We start from the raw sequence: 14,544 nt of genomic DNA on the forward strand, positions 1-14,544 counted from the left end.
CAAACCATGTGTGACATCCTCGTCTAGCGCACTTTTTCAAAGTGTGTTAAGAAACACAGCCTCCTCCCATATGAAACCAGAAGTTCTCATTTTTCTTTTTTTTAACATCCTTTGTGAAACCTGAAAATGTTGGACTCAAAACACGTCTGCAACTGAACTCGTGCATCCCTCCGAGTTGTGTCTGGTGACGCAGAGGAGCAAAGAGGACTCACATGTACCAGAGACACGACAGCTATTTGCAAATATTACAAGAACTATCTCACAAGGGGCTCTGTGAAATCAGGGTAGCCAAACCGATTTTGTTGTTCTTCCATTCTGCCTAATACGCCCATTATGAGAGATGGGTATTCAGACCCTCGCTAATAAAGCTGTAGTGGGTTTTGTTTTTGTTTTTTTGGTTTTTTTTTTTTTTTTTGGTGCTCTGAAATTGAGCTATAAAATAAATGGACATTGCATTTGGGGAGATGAAAAGAAAACCCATTTTTCTGGAGTGGAGATAATATTCTGTGACCTGGCTTGGCTAGAACTGATTCTGGGAGATCCAGGGTATGGTAAGAAGTAAAAAGCCTTCGTCTGGAGAAGCAACCAGTGACTGCTGGAAACTCCTCACATCCTGATACGTCCCAGCTTGTAGGGTCTTGCTATTGGCTTTTAGAGGCATGCTAGACATGCCTGCCTTTTGTGGATAATGCAAGATAAACCCCTGGGTCCTGCCTCTGCTACCCCAGGCTGCTTCTCTGGCCGGCGAGGCGTTCACGGCACGTGTGGGTGACTGGCCGTATGCAACCCTCCAACCTGTGAGGTTCACTTTCCTGTTGCTTGTGCTGGAGTTTGTTTGCAACTCTGTGATAAGCGGGGAGGGAAAGGAGTGACCCAGGATCATATGAGGGGGAAGGGAAAGCTACCTTGGATCACACATCTGCTATAGGAAATTGTAAAGGCAGAATTTTCAAATATTCAAGTTATAATTTTTAAGCATAACTGCCTGTATTTCTGAATACAATATGTGCTTTAATAAAGATGATTATGAGTAAAACCTAATTTTTAAATCTACAGACTTGATTATTTATTTATTTTTTTTTTTTTGAGACAGGTCTCCCTCTGTAGCCCGGGCTAGAGTGCTATAGTGTCAGCCTAGCTCACAGCAGCCTCCAACTCCTGGGCTCAGCCTCAGCAGAAGTGATCCTCCTGCCTCAGCCTCCCCAGTAGCTGGGACTACAGGCATGAGCCACCACACCTGGCTAATTTATTTCTATTTTTAGTAGAGATGGGGTCTCACCCTTGCTCAGGCTGGTCTCAAACTCCTGACCTCAAGTAATCCTCCCTCGTCGACCTCCCAAAGTGCTAGGATTACAGGCCTAAGCTACCACACCCAACGTTAAATCTACAGACCTAAAGAACAAAGGTTGGGCCTAAGATTTTTATTTCTGCCTTAACAAAAGGCACAGGCGGTGACAGTGCCTCCCCTTTGGATGACACTGGGCATCTACCGAGCTCTGACCACCTGCAGTGCACACGGCTGAGCTCTGTACACGGACTCATTTGATGCCCACGTCACAACTAGACTCAGAGTTAAAATTAGCTCCACTTGTCCCAAAGAGAAAATGGGGCTGAGAAACACAGGCATCTCCTCCTGAGTCACACATCTCCAGGGGATACCAAGGGTGTCAAACGCAGGCAGACACCAGAGGGGGCACCCTCAGAACCACTTTGCACCGGGCGACACCTTCACACGCTGCTGTGAGGTCCTGCCACACACGGGTGCCCCAGAAGTCACTGGGTGACCAACCGCACCCACCGTTGGCAAGAAGGCGCTTTATTTTACTTTCAGATGCAGACGTGTTTCTGTGTTCACGCGTCACCCTGCCGGTTCCGAGGGATTGAAAGTGGTTGCGTATACGGCCATTCTCGGAAAGCCGGCAGATGTTCACCAAACGCAAGGTCACCTTTGAACACGACCCATTTCAGACACCAGAAATCTGGACGTTGAAGAGGTGACGTCACTGCTCAGCCCTATAGCGCCACTATAGGATCAGAAATGGAACTCAATGTTCCTGGTTCTTGAAACTTGCGACATTTCTTCCAGTGGCACGTCCGGGCGCTGCCCAGGAGACAGCCACGCTCCCTAGTGGGCACCTACTGAGTACGATGGGAGCACCGAGAGTGAGCAGAAAGACGGGACCCCGGACGCCCGTAATGAAGTGCAGGTGAAAGCTATTCCCACGAGGCGAACGGAGGGAAGGGACTTTTCCTCACCTGAGGGTCTGAAAACAGCAATCCCGTCACTTCGTGCTTCACGATGGCGGCGTTCCCAGGGATGTTCCTCGCCAGCACCGGCACTTCCAGGTCCATCGCCTGCGGAGACAGGAGGAAAGGGGACAGGTGGGCAGTCACCGTAGAGCTTCTGGGGCGAGATGGGCCAACTGGTGGGAGAATATCTCCTTGGCTACCTCTGGCACCTCGCCAAACGTGCACCTCGCCAAAATGACATCCTAACCCCAACACTGCACGTTAAAAATCCAGCTGGATTTTAATTACGTTACTATAGTTGGAAGCTCCGAAAAACCGTAACAAACTGTAACAGTTTGTCTGACATAATTACTGCCATGCTACAAAGAATCCCCTCTCTGCAAATGTTCATCTGACACGTCTTCACCGACCATTTGGAGTCTATGTGTTTAGTCACCGTCATTGCTCTCTCTGATGAGAAATTTTCCTCCAGCACGGGCAGTATGAACGCCACAAGCCCCAAGCACGTCTCTCTGGCTCGCAGACGAAAGGAAGAGGGAACATGATCTATCGTTCCGATTATTTGCGAGACTGGCTTTCCTTTCCCAAAAGTCTGGGGACCAGGACACGATGCCCCCCACACAACCGGGCACGCGCTGGCAGCGACACCATAAGACGGAGAGAGTTCGAGGCCCCGCCGTCAGGGAAAACCGAGGTTCAGCAGGAAGGATGCAAGATACCCTCACACCTGGTCGTGACGCCGTGACACGGTGGGGAGAGAAGAGACGTACGTGGAATCTCAGGGCTGAACAGTTACAGAAAACTAATTCTAAAATCGCCTCTTTAGAAACCAGCAAAATGTGTCTTTGACAGAAGAGACACCTAAGAAGGGAAGAACTCGGGATAGCACAGGGTGTGAAGCCGGCGCTGGCGTGAGACGGGGGTGTTGGGGTGTGATGTGACTCAGCAGGGAGAGCCCGTGGACTGGATCACGGACTTGGAACAGAGCAGTCCGGGCCGGGTGTCAGGACGCCACGCTGGGACTAGGACGCGAAATGTCAGAACACAGGATGTGTCTGACACCCGTTGGTGTTTGAACTCGCCTGATTTCTTTTGAGATTTTAACTGGCAAGTAGAAATCATGTGTATTTACAGTGTGCCACGTGATGTTCGCCTACCTGTGTGCACTGTGGAATGGCTCTGTCAGGCTCGCGGACACAGGCACGACTTCATGCTTATCTTTTTGTGACGAGAGCACTTAACATCCACACTTAGCAGTCTCCAAGGACACGATACCTTGTTATTAACTATAGTTGCCATGACGCACGATGGCACTCTCGAACCTGTGCCTCCTAACAGGGATTCGGTGTCCTGTGACCAGCTTCTCCCCAGTCCTCTCAGCCCAGCCTCCACACACATATGCACACAAACACTTTGGAACTAGTCAAGGTCAAAATGACAGATAATCCCACTGTCTTTGAAACGCCTCTCAATCATGAGGGCTCGATCCCAGAAGCTAAGAGGCTGACAGTCATCTTCTTCCCTGTTCCTTGCGTTAGATGACGGCCCTTTTATTTTCCTGGGCAGTGTGTGTGTGTGTGTGTGTGTGTGCGTGTGTGTGTGTCTGTGTGTGTGCACGCGTGCTGCAGCAGGGAAAAAAGCCTAATTAGGAAGAACAGGATACAAAAATCATTTTTATGTTGTTTTAATGTAACTCTCTGCAGGATCCACCTCCATAACAAGCTCAAAACTTGAAACGACCGATTAGTTGTCGGAACGTTCACCCCGCTGCCCACACACCCAGCCAAAGTTTGCTTTTTGGAGTTTATCAGCAAGAAATGTGTTCCAGCAAATGGGATTTTTATGTGCTTCCAGGGCAAAATATAGCTAATTCTGAAAGGCCAGGAGATCACTTCCTCCAGAGTGATGGGCACTGATGCCATGATTAACCACTTTGATTATTTGAATTGATCCTAATGAAACGCACCCTCACCACTCCTCCAAAATCAGTTGCATTCAGAACCCTGCACCCAAAGGTCATTTTGGCGCTGTCAAAAGGAGCACAACGGCAACATTTTAAGGCAGCCAGAATTGCTAACGCTGCCTTTCCTTTGAAGTAGATGAGGTTTGACGGCGATTCGTCTGCAGCGAGATGCTGTGTGTGCCGCTTATGAAATCATCCCCGACTCCCACTTTACCTTTCCTTAGGAAGTTGGGGAAAAAAGTATATTTACATACAAACGAGCAATTCAGCAATAGCTCAAGTACCGGCACCAAAACAATGCACATTTTTTAAGCTAACGCGAAGAGTAAAATGTATTTCTCCGGTGACTGCAGTTGAAAGCGGATTTGAAAGCGCAGTGGAGACTGATGCTAATCGCTCAGCGTGGATGGAGGTGTTGGCATCTGGCTGAAGATGAACAGGTAACGAACTCACGCTACGTACAATGCTGCTACGAAAGCTTCCAACGCTGGCTTCATTCACAGGTGTGGACGTGCGGCTTCTACCAACTCCCCTGTGTGTTTTGTTTTGGGTGTTTTTTTTTTTTATTTTGCTTTTTAAAATGATGCCAAATTAGAAGAATATATTAGGCATACGCATCAGTCGTTTCTTAAATTTAGGGAGAGGATTTTTTTCCCCCTATTTTACCATGTTCTCTGAAACACTAAGGTTCGTAATTGTACCCTTGGTCAGTAAATTCGGTGCATTCAATTGGTTCCCAAAGAGATAACTGGTGTTACAAATACGTATGATAGCGTCATGGCATCACTCTACGTAGACTCGGGAATAAGAGATCCAGGTATTAAGAAAGAACACATGAACGGCGACTCAAAGACCTCGGGAGCCAGCGGCCAAACATTTTCCCTCCTGCAGCCGGTTCCGTCATGAGCTCACCGGCCGATGCGCACGCCGTGTCTGTCACGTGCAATGCGTGTGCTGGGAGCTGCCACCCCTGCAGCGGCTGGAGTTTCGATCACGGGAAAACCCAGTGCTGAGGGCCTATTTTGCCAGGTGCCAGCCGAGCCGGGTCCTCGCTGAGCTGGCTCTTCAGAGGGAGGAGTCCTCGATGCCATGAGCCAACGACAGATTCAGGGAAGGAGGATCATTCTGTGTTGGACACATGCTGGTCTAGAACCCAGCATCGGACAGTGAAGACACCCTATGCCAAGACACTCTCACACGAGAGGAGGTGCTATAGGCAGTCACCTTGCAAAGGGGCGCAGGGAATGTCACACCTGTCTAAGGAAGAGGCAGCACGGCCAAGCCAGGGCCTGCCAGGGTTTGGGGAGCGGAGCCCTCCTACTCAGCCGTGGCCCTGCACACTGCTGGCATGTGCCGGCAGGAGGCCGAGGAGGTGCCGGGAATGCGCACGTCGCCAAAGGAGAGGTGGTGATGGAGCTGAACGCTGGGTGACGAGAATGCGTCCACCCTGGTCCCAGCCACCCCATCATCGCCTGTGATTGCCACCCCCATCCCCGTCTCCTGCCACCTGCAGAAGTCCAGCCCTTCCCTCTCCCTTAAATCCTGGGATGACAGAACATGCAGTCAAGAGAGAGAAGAGACCAAGCTAGAGGAGGCTTCTTGTAAAAAGACATCTTCATCAGCCATCTCCTGCCTGACCTCTCATAACCTCAGCTGCCCTCGGGCCAAAGGGGTTTGGGGGGTCAGAGAGGCATTGCCATCACAGCTGTATTTTACGCTGTAGCTGACAGAGAGAAACAGCAATGAGAAATGCAATGGTATTTTTTTTTTAAACTCCCAGACAGAACTTTGAAAGTCCCTTTAAATGCCAAAGGAAACGCCGGTTTGCTCTTTCAGCTTTGAGAAGTGCAGAGCTTTATTGACAAAGACGTCTCCTCCATAAACTCGAAAAGGAGTGACGGACAATTTCATACTCCCACTGTCGGTGCTCGAGTTACATAATTACCTCCAGGATCGCAGCTGACATGCCTTCAGAGACAGAGCTGTTCACCACCGCGAAGCAGTTCTTCACGGCCGCGTGCAGGTCTCCCTGGGCCATCTCTCCCATCTGTCGGACCCCTGCGGCCCTGAAATGACAGGGAGCGGGGGACAGGCCTACTTCCAGGACCCCTATGGGTGGGGAGCTGGGAGGAGGAGAGGTGACAATCTGGGAGAAACACTCTGGATCGCAAAGCAAGCACTGTTGCCACGGGTGCGGTACGGAAAACCATGTGGGCTGAAACTTCATCACTGCTCACATCCCTGATCGGGGCAGGAGGGAGCCGGTTAACAAATTCCTGTTTTGAGTGTGCAGGACAAAGACACCTGCTCTCAAATGCCAGAAGAGTCAGAAAGAAGGTTTTTTTGACATTTTCTCTATATAATCTAGAAAACATTTTTCTAACAGTTCATTTTTTCAAATAATTTTAAAAACTACTAAAGGCACAATAAGAATAGGAATCATAAACGGAGAGAAACAGAAGTACTGGAACAGAGAGGATAACGCAACACAAGCCCATGTTCCCAGCACCAGAGTCAACAGATATTTTGTCATCTAGGTTTTGCCTTGATGTGTTTTTTTCATCAATGTATTATAAATCTGCACCTATCTTTGATATTCTTCCCCAGGCCCCGACTCTCTCATGCTTTTGCTACAGTGTAGCTGGTAACACTGTTGCATGCATACGCCTGCATCTCAGAGCAGTATGAAAACCCCTGATTGTACATGGGGATAAAGTCAGTATTGCTTAGACCCCCATGTGGCTGGGGTGGCCCATGGGATCCGGCTGGAATCCTGGGGGCTGTGAGGAAATCGCCCTGCAGGGGGCTGACCTAGACGGGGGATGGGTCCCTCTGGCCCTCCCTCCTTCCCATCTCCCCAGTTAAAACTACGACCACAGCAGACGTGGTTCTAGGGCCACCTTGCCACTTGGCAGGATGGGGCCACAGGCTAAATAAAGGCAGAACAGAGACCAAAGGCCCCAAGGCCCTGATGTCTTCAGGGAGCCCGCATGCCAGTCCTCAGCCGATTACACTGGGGTTTTTGTACGTGAGCGAGGAGACCTCCCCCTGTCTGAGCCGGTGCTGTTGGGCTCCTGGCACACAAGTGCAATTCGTAACCAACACACTGACAAGCTGCTCTCCTAAGTGGCTGTGCCAATGTCCCCCTCATAGGCAGGGCATGAGAATGAGGCAGTTTCCCTCCATTCCTCCAAGCTCTTGATACTTAAGTCTTTTCAATTTTTTCCCATGTCATCAGTAAAAATTATAATCCCAAAGTGGTTTCCATTGGCATTTTCCTGGTGACTGGTCAGGCCGTACATCTTACGCTCTCAGTAAATTGGTTTTCTTGCCTGTAAAATGGGCAAATAACAGTGCCGGGAATCATCTAGGGCCATCGGAAGAACTAGTTGGGGTGGTACGTGGAAATCGCGTGGAACGGTGCCCGGGACTGTGTCAACGTGGACCAGCCTCTTGGGTTTGCTCTGCTGCGAAATGTCTGTCCCCACCTGCGCTTACCTTTGCACTTTGGCTTTTACTTCCCTCGTAAACACGGGGTCAACCTGAGAAGAGACAAAGACAAACTTCAGCAAGAGCTCGAAATGAATCTGTCTCCAGCGAACCCCACGTACGGGCAACAGGGCCGGACTTGGCCATCCAGAGGCGGGAAAAATAAGCAAGTGGGAAACGGTACCCCGAGCCCAGCTATTAAATAACAAAAACAATAATGGTAATAAAAAGAGAAAGAGGGAGATGAGGTTCCAAAGAAATATGTGTTTATGCTCCTGCTTGTCCTGGCTGAGCTGGGTGCGGTGGGGGGAAAGGTGTCAGCCGACCTAAGGGTTTGGAACAGAGTCGTTTCAGAAATGGGATAATCTGACAATGACACGACACTGCGTTGAGATTCGCTCACTTAACTGATGCAGATGGATTTTGTCCAAAAACTTTCCAGCAGAGTAAGTGGGAACCTTCAGTAAATCTACGACCAAGGGTTTATCCATCCAAGGGAGGGTTTCCCACAAAGAGGAAGTGGTGAGTGATGCTACAGTGTGGATTCAAGACATTGTGCTGTGTGAGTCGAACCAAGCACAGAAGAACACACGTGGGATTCCATCGACACGGAATGTCCCGATAGGCAACTCCATAGAGTAGATTAGTGGTTACCAGGGGGGTCTCCAAGGGGCTAATTAGGAGTTATTGGGGTGCAGAGGAAATGGGAAGTGACTGCTTAACACATACAGGACATGCTTCTGGGTTGAGGAAAATATTTTGGAATCAGGAGTGATGGCTGCATAGCTTTGTGAATAGACTAAAACTCCCTGGATCGTGAGCTTTGAAATGGTCAATTTTGTGGCACGTGACTTCCATCTCAGTTTTCCAGAAGGCCGAGGGCAGTCTGTGCGTTCGTCACAGTCTAGCATCCCTGAGTCTGGACTTTATTCCTGTCCACACTGGAAGGAACGCGTCCTCCGGGGCAGGGCTGTGTCTTGTCCCATTGCATCCCTGGAGACTGATATCGCTGACAGCATGTGTGTTGAATTCATGTTAAAATTAATGGCAATGTTTTCGAACTGATCTGCTACACCAGTAATTTTTGCTCCTTGACAGGCTCCTGTGTTTAAGCAAATGTGTGTGCAGATTGTTAGAGGCAGCAGAGACCGGTGGGGCTCTGGACACAGACTGCCAGCGTCCGGTCCCCCATGCAACCTACCAGCCTCGTGCACAGTAATGCACCTCTCTGGGTCTTCCCTTGCTCATCTGTAGTAAAATGGGAACAATAACAGCACCTGAGGACAGTTGGGAAGACTGAACCACTTAAAATACATTCAGTGCCTGGTTAGAACCAGATACCAGGACATGGTATCTGCTGTACGAGTAGAGGCAAAAAGTCAAACGCCAACGCCCTATTGTAGCTGTGAGTTTTTCTCTTTAAAGATATTTCCAGTTAATAGTGAATACTTCCTGGCTACTTACTCTGTGCTGAATCTGTGCTAAGTCCCTCACATGTGCATGAACTCATTTCTCAATCCTGGTATCATCACCTGCCTTTTAGACATGAGGACACTGAAGCTCAGAGAGGCTGTGTGACTGTACCAGGATCACACAGCTAGAAAGTTACCGGGCCAGTGTTCAAATTCAGGCAGTCTGACTCTGCAGCCTGAATTCCTAAAACCATGCTCTACAGCCTCTCTGGTTTCTGTTCAAAAGATTTCATCAAATAGCTCATAAAAGGCTCACGTGGGTTGTGAAACACCTGCCTACCTACTTATTTATTTACCTACTGTACCCCAGCTATATCTAGCTGCGTCCCCAAATTCTCCCTACCAGGAATGTTACCCTCTGTCCCCAAAACCATTCATCCGCCAAGGTGCAGACAGTATCTCTCTGAGACTCAACTATCCTGTCATCTGCCCCAAAGTAACATCTCCTCCCCAAACTCTCCTAACACCTCCTACTGCACAGGGGCTGAGCTTTTGTGACACCTGTCCACATCTTCTCCTTGTACGTCCCCATGTCCCTCCCAAGGCCATGTGCAATGCTCCACATACAGTTCTTTGCTTAATAATGTTTGCTAAATGAATAACCACTGACTCTACTGACTGACCCTACCTTTCTATTTCCCATTTCTGATTCCTTTTGTTCAAATTATCCTAAACAATTGAATTATATTATAATCCTAACATCTCATAATGGAAAAAGTGAACAGTCCAATGAATACCTTCTTTTGGCTCTATGTATTAATTTTCAAAGTAATATTAAATATTTTACTTACGATAACTTTAGTTAGAAATTTCTCTTGGTTTTTTTTTTTTTTTAATCTCATTGGCATGCCTCTGCTCTCAGGATTAACTAGGTAATTTGTCAAGGGAAAAAAATCGAATTTTTATAAGACCACTAAAATGCCTAACGCTTGAAGTAAAATTTAACTGAAGGTATAACAGCAACTTTGAAGTTGAAACTAAAAACTGCCTTAAGTTTTTCTGGGTTTTACCTTCCACATCAGTTCATTTTCAAATCTCTTAGTGAAGCCGAGTGGAACAAAACACAAGATAGAGAAAAAAAGAAGGGTGGGTATTTTTATTTAATGAAAGCACATGTTATGAAATTTTAAAAGGCCAAGGCATCGCCAGCCACAAAGAACATTCTCATTTCCTCCTTCCAGGCTTATGTATTTTCTAGCGAAATATATTGTTTCAACTCCCGGGCGTAAGGGAAATCATCTTTGATACGAGGAGTTCTCATGGAAAGTCCTTACGCTGCCGCACTCAAGCCACATGCTCACACCACGCTGCTTATCAAAGAGCACCAGGAGATGCACCCACACCGGAGCCCCCGCGAGCAGGAACCACACGCTCTGTTGAAACGGTTGAACCGAGACATCAAAGCAGCTTTAATAGAAACCAAAGCCACGCGCGAGCCGTCCCACAGCTAAGACAGAATCGCAGCATGTCAAAGCAGCAAAGAAACACGGGCAAGAAAAGATCTTTTATGTAACATTCAGAGGATGCGGCCCGAGAGCCAGGCACTGTTCCAGACGCTGCTCAAGTCCTCGCTCCCTGACCCCTCACAGCACACTGCGAGGCAGGTGGCGGTGGCTTCGTCATCCCCACGTTACAGGTGGGGAAACTGAGGCACAGGGTGTTTAAGTCATGTGTACCCAGGTAGCTGGCTCTAGGGTCCATGACATGCGTGTATAACCATTCTAAGACGCTGCCATGCAGAGCTAAACTTTTCGTGATTCTGATAGTTAATATGTATCAATGGCCTTGTGATCGGGGGCGGGGGTGTCACCCAAGTTGCCAGCAGTCAGCAGCTGTGGGTGACCGTGTGGATTTCGTACGGCACTGGGACCTGTCTTTGCAAAACAAAGTCCTTGCTAAGAATGATCACAAAAATAAACATACGTATGGCTTCTAAAATCAAAACATACAGGGCATCAGTAATTTTTTTTAAGCACTCTAAGAACATCCACTCTCCTATTTTGTGAATGATTGGGAGAGTGGAAAATCGGCAATTATTAACAAAAAGCGGAGTGAGGATATTCAAAAGAAAGCTACTGTCACTGCCTTTGGCTGGGCCCAGACACGGTCGGTGCAAACGTCCACGTGACATGAACCCGGCCACGGACTTCCCACTGGTGACACGTCCCAGCCTCGTCATTATCGGTTCAGGTCTGTCGTCTGAACTGGAGCATCCGTCTCGGTTCTCCTGCCGGGGCTCACGTTCCTTTCGGATCCCTTCTCACCCCGTCCTATGGGACACAGTCTAGTGAGAGTAGAATCAAGTGTGTCACAAAGGGTGGGAGGTGACCCTGAGCCCGCACAATCCGACGTCCTCTCCCGCCACTCTGAACCTTGACCAGAACGTCGCAGAGACTGAGCAGTGGGCGGGGCTCACCTTTCCCAGGTGTGGTGCCTCGGATGAGGGGCTCCTTGACCCGAGTCCCCACCTCCACGATGTCCTGGTTCTTTCCCAAATCCAAGCTGGCTCTGCAGCCTGCCCCGTGAGTCTCCTTGTGACCACTCGGATTCTTTCAACAAACGTCCTTTTGCGGATGTTGAGCCGGAGGCCGTTTCTGAAGCTTGTGGCTGAGGACATGACTGAGCAGGTGCCGTTTCTTCACTGGGGTCTCCCACGTGACGGGGCTCCGGGGAGAGAAAGGGACAGGGAGGAGCTGCCACTGTATACACCTGGCAATTATTCCCTAAACACAGACTGGGCTCTCTCATGAGCACACAGGGCCTGCCGGGACGGGGGTCCTAGCGGTCAAAGTAGGAGGGAAGAGAAACATTTTGCCTCTCAAAAGGAGGCAAACAGAAGTTAGAGGCAAGGCGGTGCGTTCCAAAAAGAAATGGTAGAAGAGACGTATTTCCTCCGGGATGTGAAAAACATTCCCGACTGTTTCACATGGAAACAGCAGCGGCGGCAGGAGTCCTCCTAAAAGGCTGTCACTTCAGAAGCCATTAAGAAATTAGTGGCACCTGTGGCTGCCCTGCGGGCCGCAGAGCTGAAGGTACCAGATAAGCCCAGGACGTGCCGTGTGTCCGGGAGCCCCGCTGCTACCTCTGTGGCTCGGACGCCAGGTCTTCGTTTCCTGCCAGGTATTTAGCGCTACCCGTGTGTTTCCAAGCTTGCTCCCCCTGTGGGCTTCCTGGCAACGGGAGCCGGAAAAAGTCAGACACGGAGATGAGACCATCTTCAGTTCAGGGTGTGTGAATGTCTCTCTCCAGCAAGTTTCTTTCTACGTCTTTCTCCCACCGCGCACGCAAACACTTTGTAACACTGTTTCCCAAACTTCAGCCGTTTGCATACACTGTCGCCATTGGTCACATCTGCAAGCCACCTGCAGGTGCTATTGTTTATTTAATCCTCTGCGTGGAGTCGGTTTATTTTTAAAGGAAATTTTCCTAACTGGAAAGCCAGTATCATGTGGTATAAATAGGACGTGACCATAAAAATAAAGACAATTAAAAAGAAAACCATATTATTAAATTCTTTTTAGATATTGTTTTGTCACCAGCCCACAGCTCTGAACCTGAGGCCTTCTCTCCTGGTCGGCAAGAATTTTAGCATTGAATGAAAACTTTTTCTTCCAGTGTTCTTCAAATAGAAGGATGAAAGGAGAATTTAAAAAATAATAACTTTGCTATTACGGGGCTTCACATTAATTAGTGCACCAGGAATTACATTGGTATCACCAAAAGGCTAGCACCTAATGTGTGTATGTGTGTCTGTGTGTGTGTGAGAGAGAGAGAGAGTGTGTGTGTGTGTGTGTGTGTGTGAGTCGTACAAAGCAAACTGCTGGATTTAGGGGTAATTCATGTTCCACGCGGTATTCAATGTGGCCTCACAGATTCCAGCCTTGATATATTTAATAGCTTACGTGGCCTCTTCCCGGGTAAATGTATTATTTCCAAAAGCCTCTGAGAACATGGAGAAGAGCTTGAGACCCCCAAGGCATGCTGTGAGGGTCCCCAGGCAACCAGAAAAACTAATTTTAGAAAATACATTAAAAGTCTACAGAAAAGAAAGATGAGATAAATGTTCAGAGCGCAGCAACTTACTTCAGGACCTACGATGACCATGTAAACATTGGGCTCTTCTTGGTGCCACTCTTGGGAAGAAAAAAAGGAAAAAAAAAAAAAAAAAACCTTTTAGAATGGTTTAGGTCACGGCTGCAAGCACCATGAAGTTTAATATAAATTACTCCATATTATATTAATAAATCATTTCATATCATTTGGCTTTCATTAATATTAGTCAATTTAGATTATATTTATTTAGAATTTATATATTTGAAATTTTATGCTTTTAAAAGTATTTTTTTCTACAATGTTACACATTATCCATATTTTTAATTTATTAGATAACTAGGATGAACACACCATCACAACTCAATATGGGATTTAGAACATACTGAGGACAGTATAGATAAACAATGAACACAACTCCGAATGCATCACACAAGTTGGCACATTTATCTGGAGTTTTATTTCCAGATAAAATTCTTTGGGTCTTGCAACTATTCACTATTTTCATGAATAGTGACCCCAGAAGCTGTGTCCACAGGACAATAGAAAACTAAACCGAAATCACTACACAGAGCTGCTCGTCCCATGAATTATTTTTCTGCTTGTTCTCAACAAGCAGCTCTGCTCGTGTGCAAAGGATGAGGAAATAAAACTCGAAGTCCTAAAGAGAGATGCCGAGACATGTGCCCAGATGGGATTCCACAAACACAGGGGGAAGGAAATGCCAGAAAACATACCTGAAAATGCATCCACCAAATAAAGAGGATCTTTGACTTGTCGAAGTCCACAGATCAGAAGAAACACGTGTAAGGTATCAGCACTTTGGTTAATCTCTGCAAGGGAAGAGTTCAGGATAGAAGAGTTCAGGAGGGGGGTCACTCTATGCCACAGGTGCACCTCGGAAGCGAGGTCTCTGCCTCCTGTGCCGGCTGTTTCTACTCTTGCATTTACGGTCATGTCCTTGCAGTAAACTCATTCCTTCTGCTGGGTGAACCTGAGCTGAGCCCGGCCCGTGCGACGCAAGCGTGTCTCTGCTGCAAGGCGGAAGGATGACAGCAACAAGTGACTCAACTACCACAGAAATTGGAGCCAGAGCTCCTAGAAAAGATTTGGATCCCATTCTGGATAGGAATTGGATGAAACTGTAAGTCCTAGTGTTAAATGGGGCCCTTCCCCACCCGCTGCCCCTGGTGTCAAGGTGACGGTTGATAAGAATGCGGAGGGTGCCGATCACCGACAGTCCGTATGGGATTCGCTCTATCATGCTCCTTTGTCACCGTCTGAAGCCCAAAGTGGAAGTGACAAATCACAGTCCCAGGT

At 48.0% G+C, this 14,544-nt stretch overlaps 1 protein-coding gene across 4 annotated transcripts in view; it reads right to left on the reverse strand.

Moving 5' to 3' along the window:
• The window catches only part of GLT1D1 (glycosyltransferase 1 domain containing 1), a 49,736-nt gene that overhangs the window by 11,177 nt on the left and 24,015 nt on the right, over positions 1–14,544 (reverse strand). For 2 of the 4 annotated variants that reach the window (XM_069496793.1, XM_069496792.1), the window contains exons 7-11: positions 13,962–14,057; positions 13,258–13,307; positions 7,712–7,755; positions 6,159–6,279; positions 2,257–2,355 (exon numbers count right to left, since the gene is read on the reverse strand). In XM_069496793.1, the coding sequence (XP_069352894.1) occupies positions 2,257–2,355; positions 6,159–6,279; positions 7,712–7,755; positions 13,258–13,307; positions 13,962–14,057 (410 nt within the window). Of the gene's footprint in view, positions 1–1,279; positions 2,025–2,256; positions 2,356–6,158; positions 6,280–7,711; positions 7,756–13,257; positions 13,308–13,961; positions 14,058–14,544 lie in introns of those variants that run through there. The other 2 variants (XM_069496794.1, XM_069496795.1) reach the window with 2 other exon arrangements.

Source organism: Eulemur rufifrons, chromosome 21, assembly GCF_041146395.1.
Source record: "Eulemur rufifrons isolate Redbay chromosome 21, OSU_ERuf_1, whole genome shotgun sequence".
In the NCBI taxonomy this organism is placed as follows: Eukaryota; Metazoa; Chordata; class Mammalia; order Primates; family Lemuridae; genus Eulemur; species Eulemur rufifrons.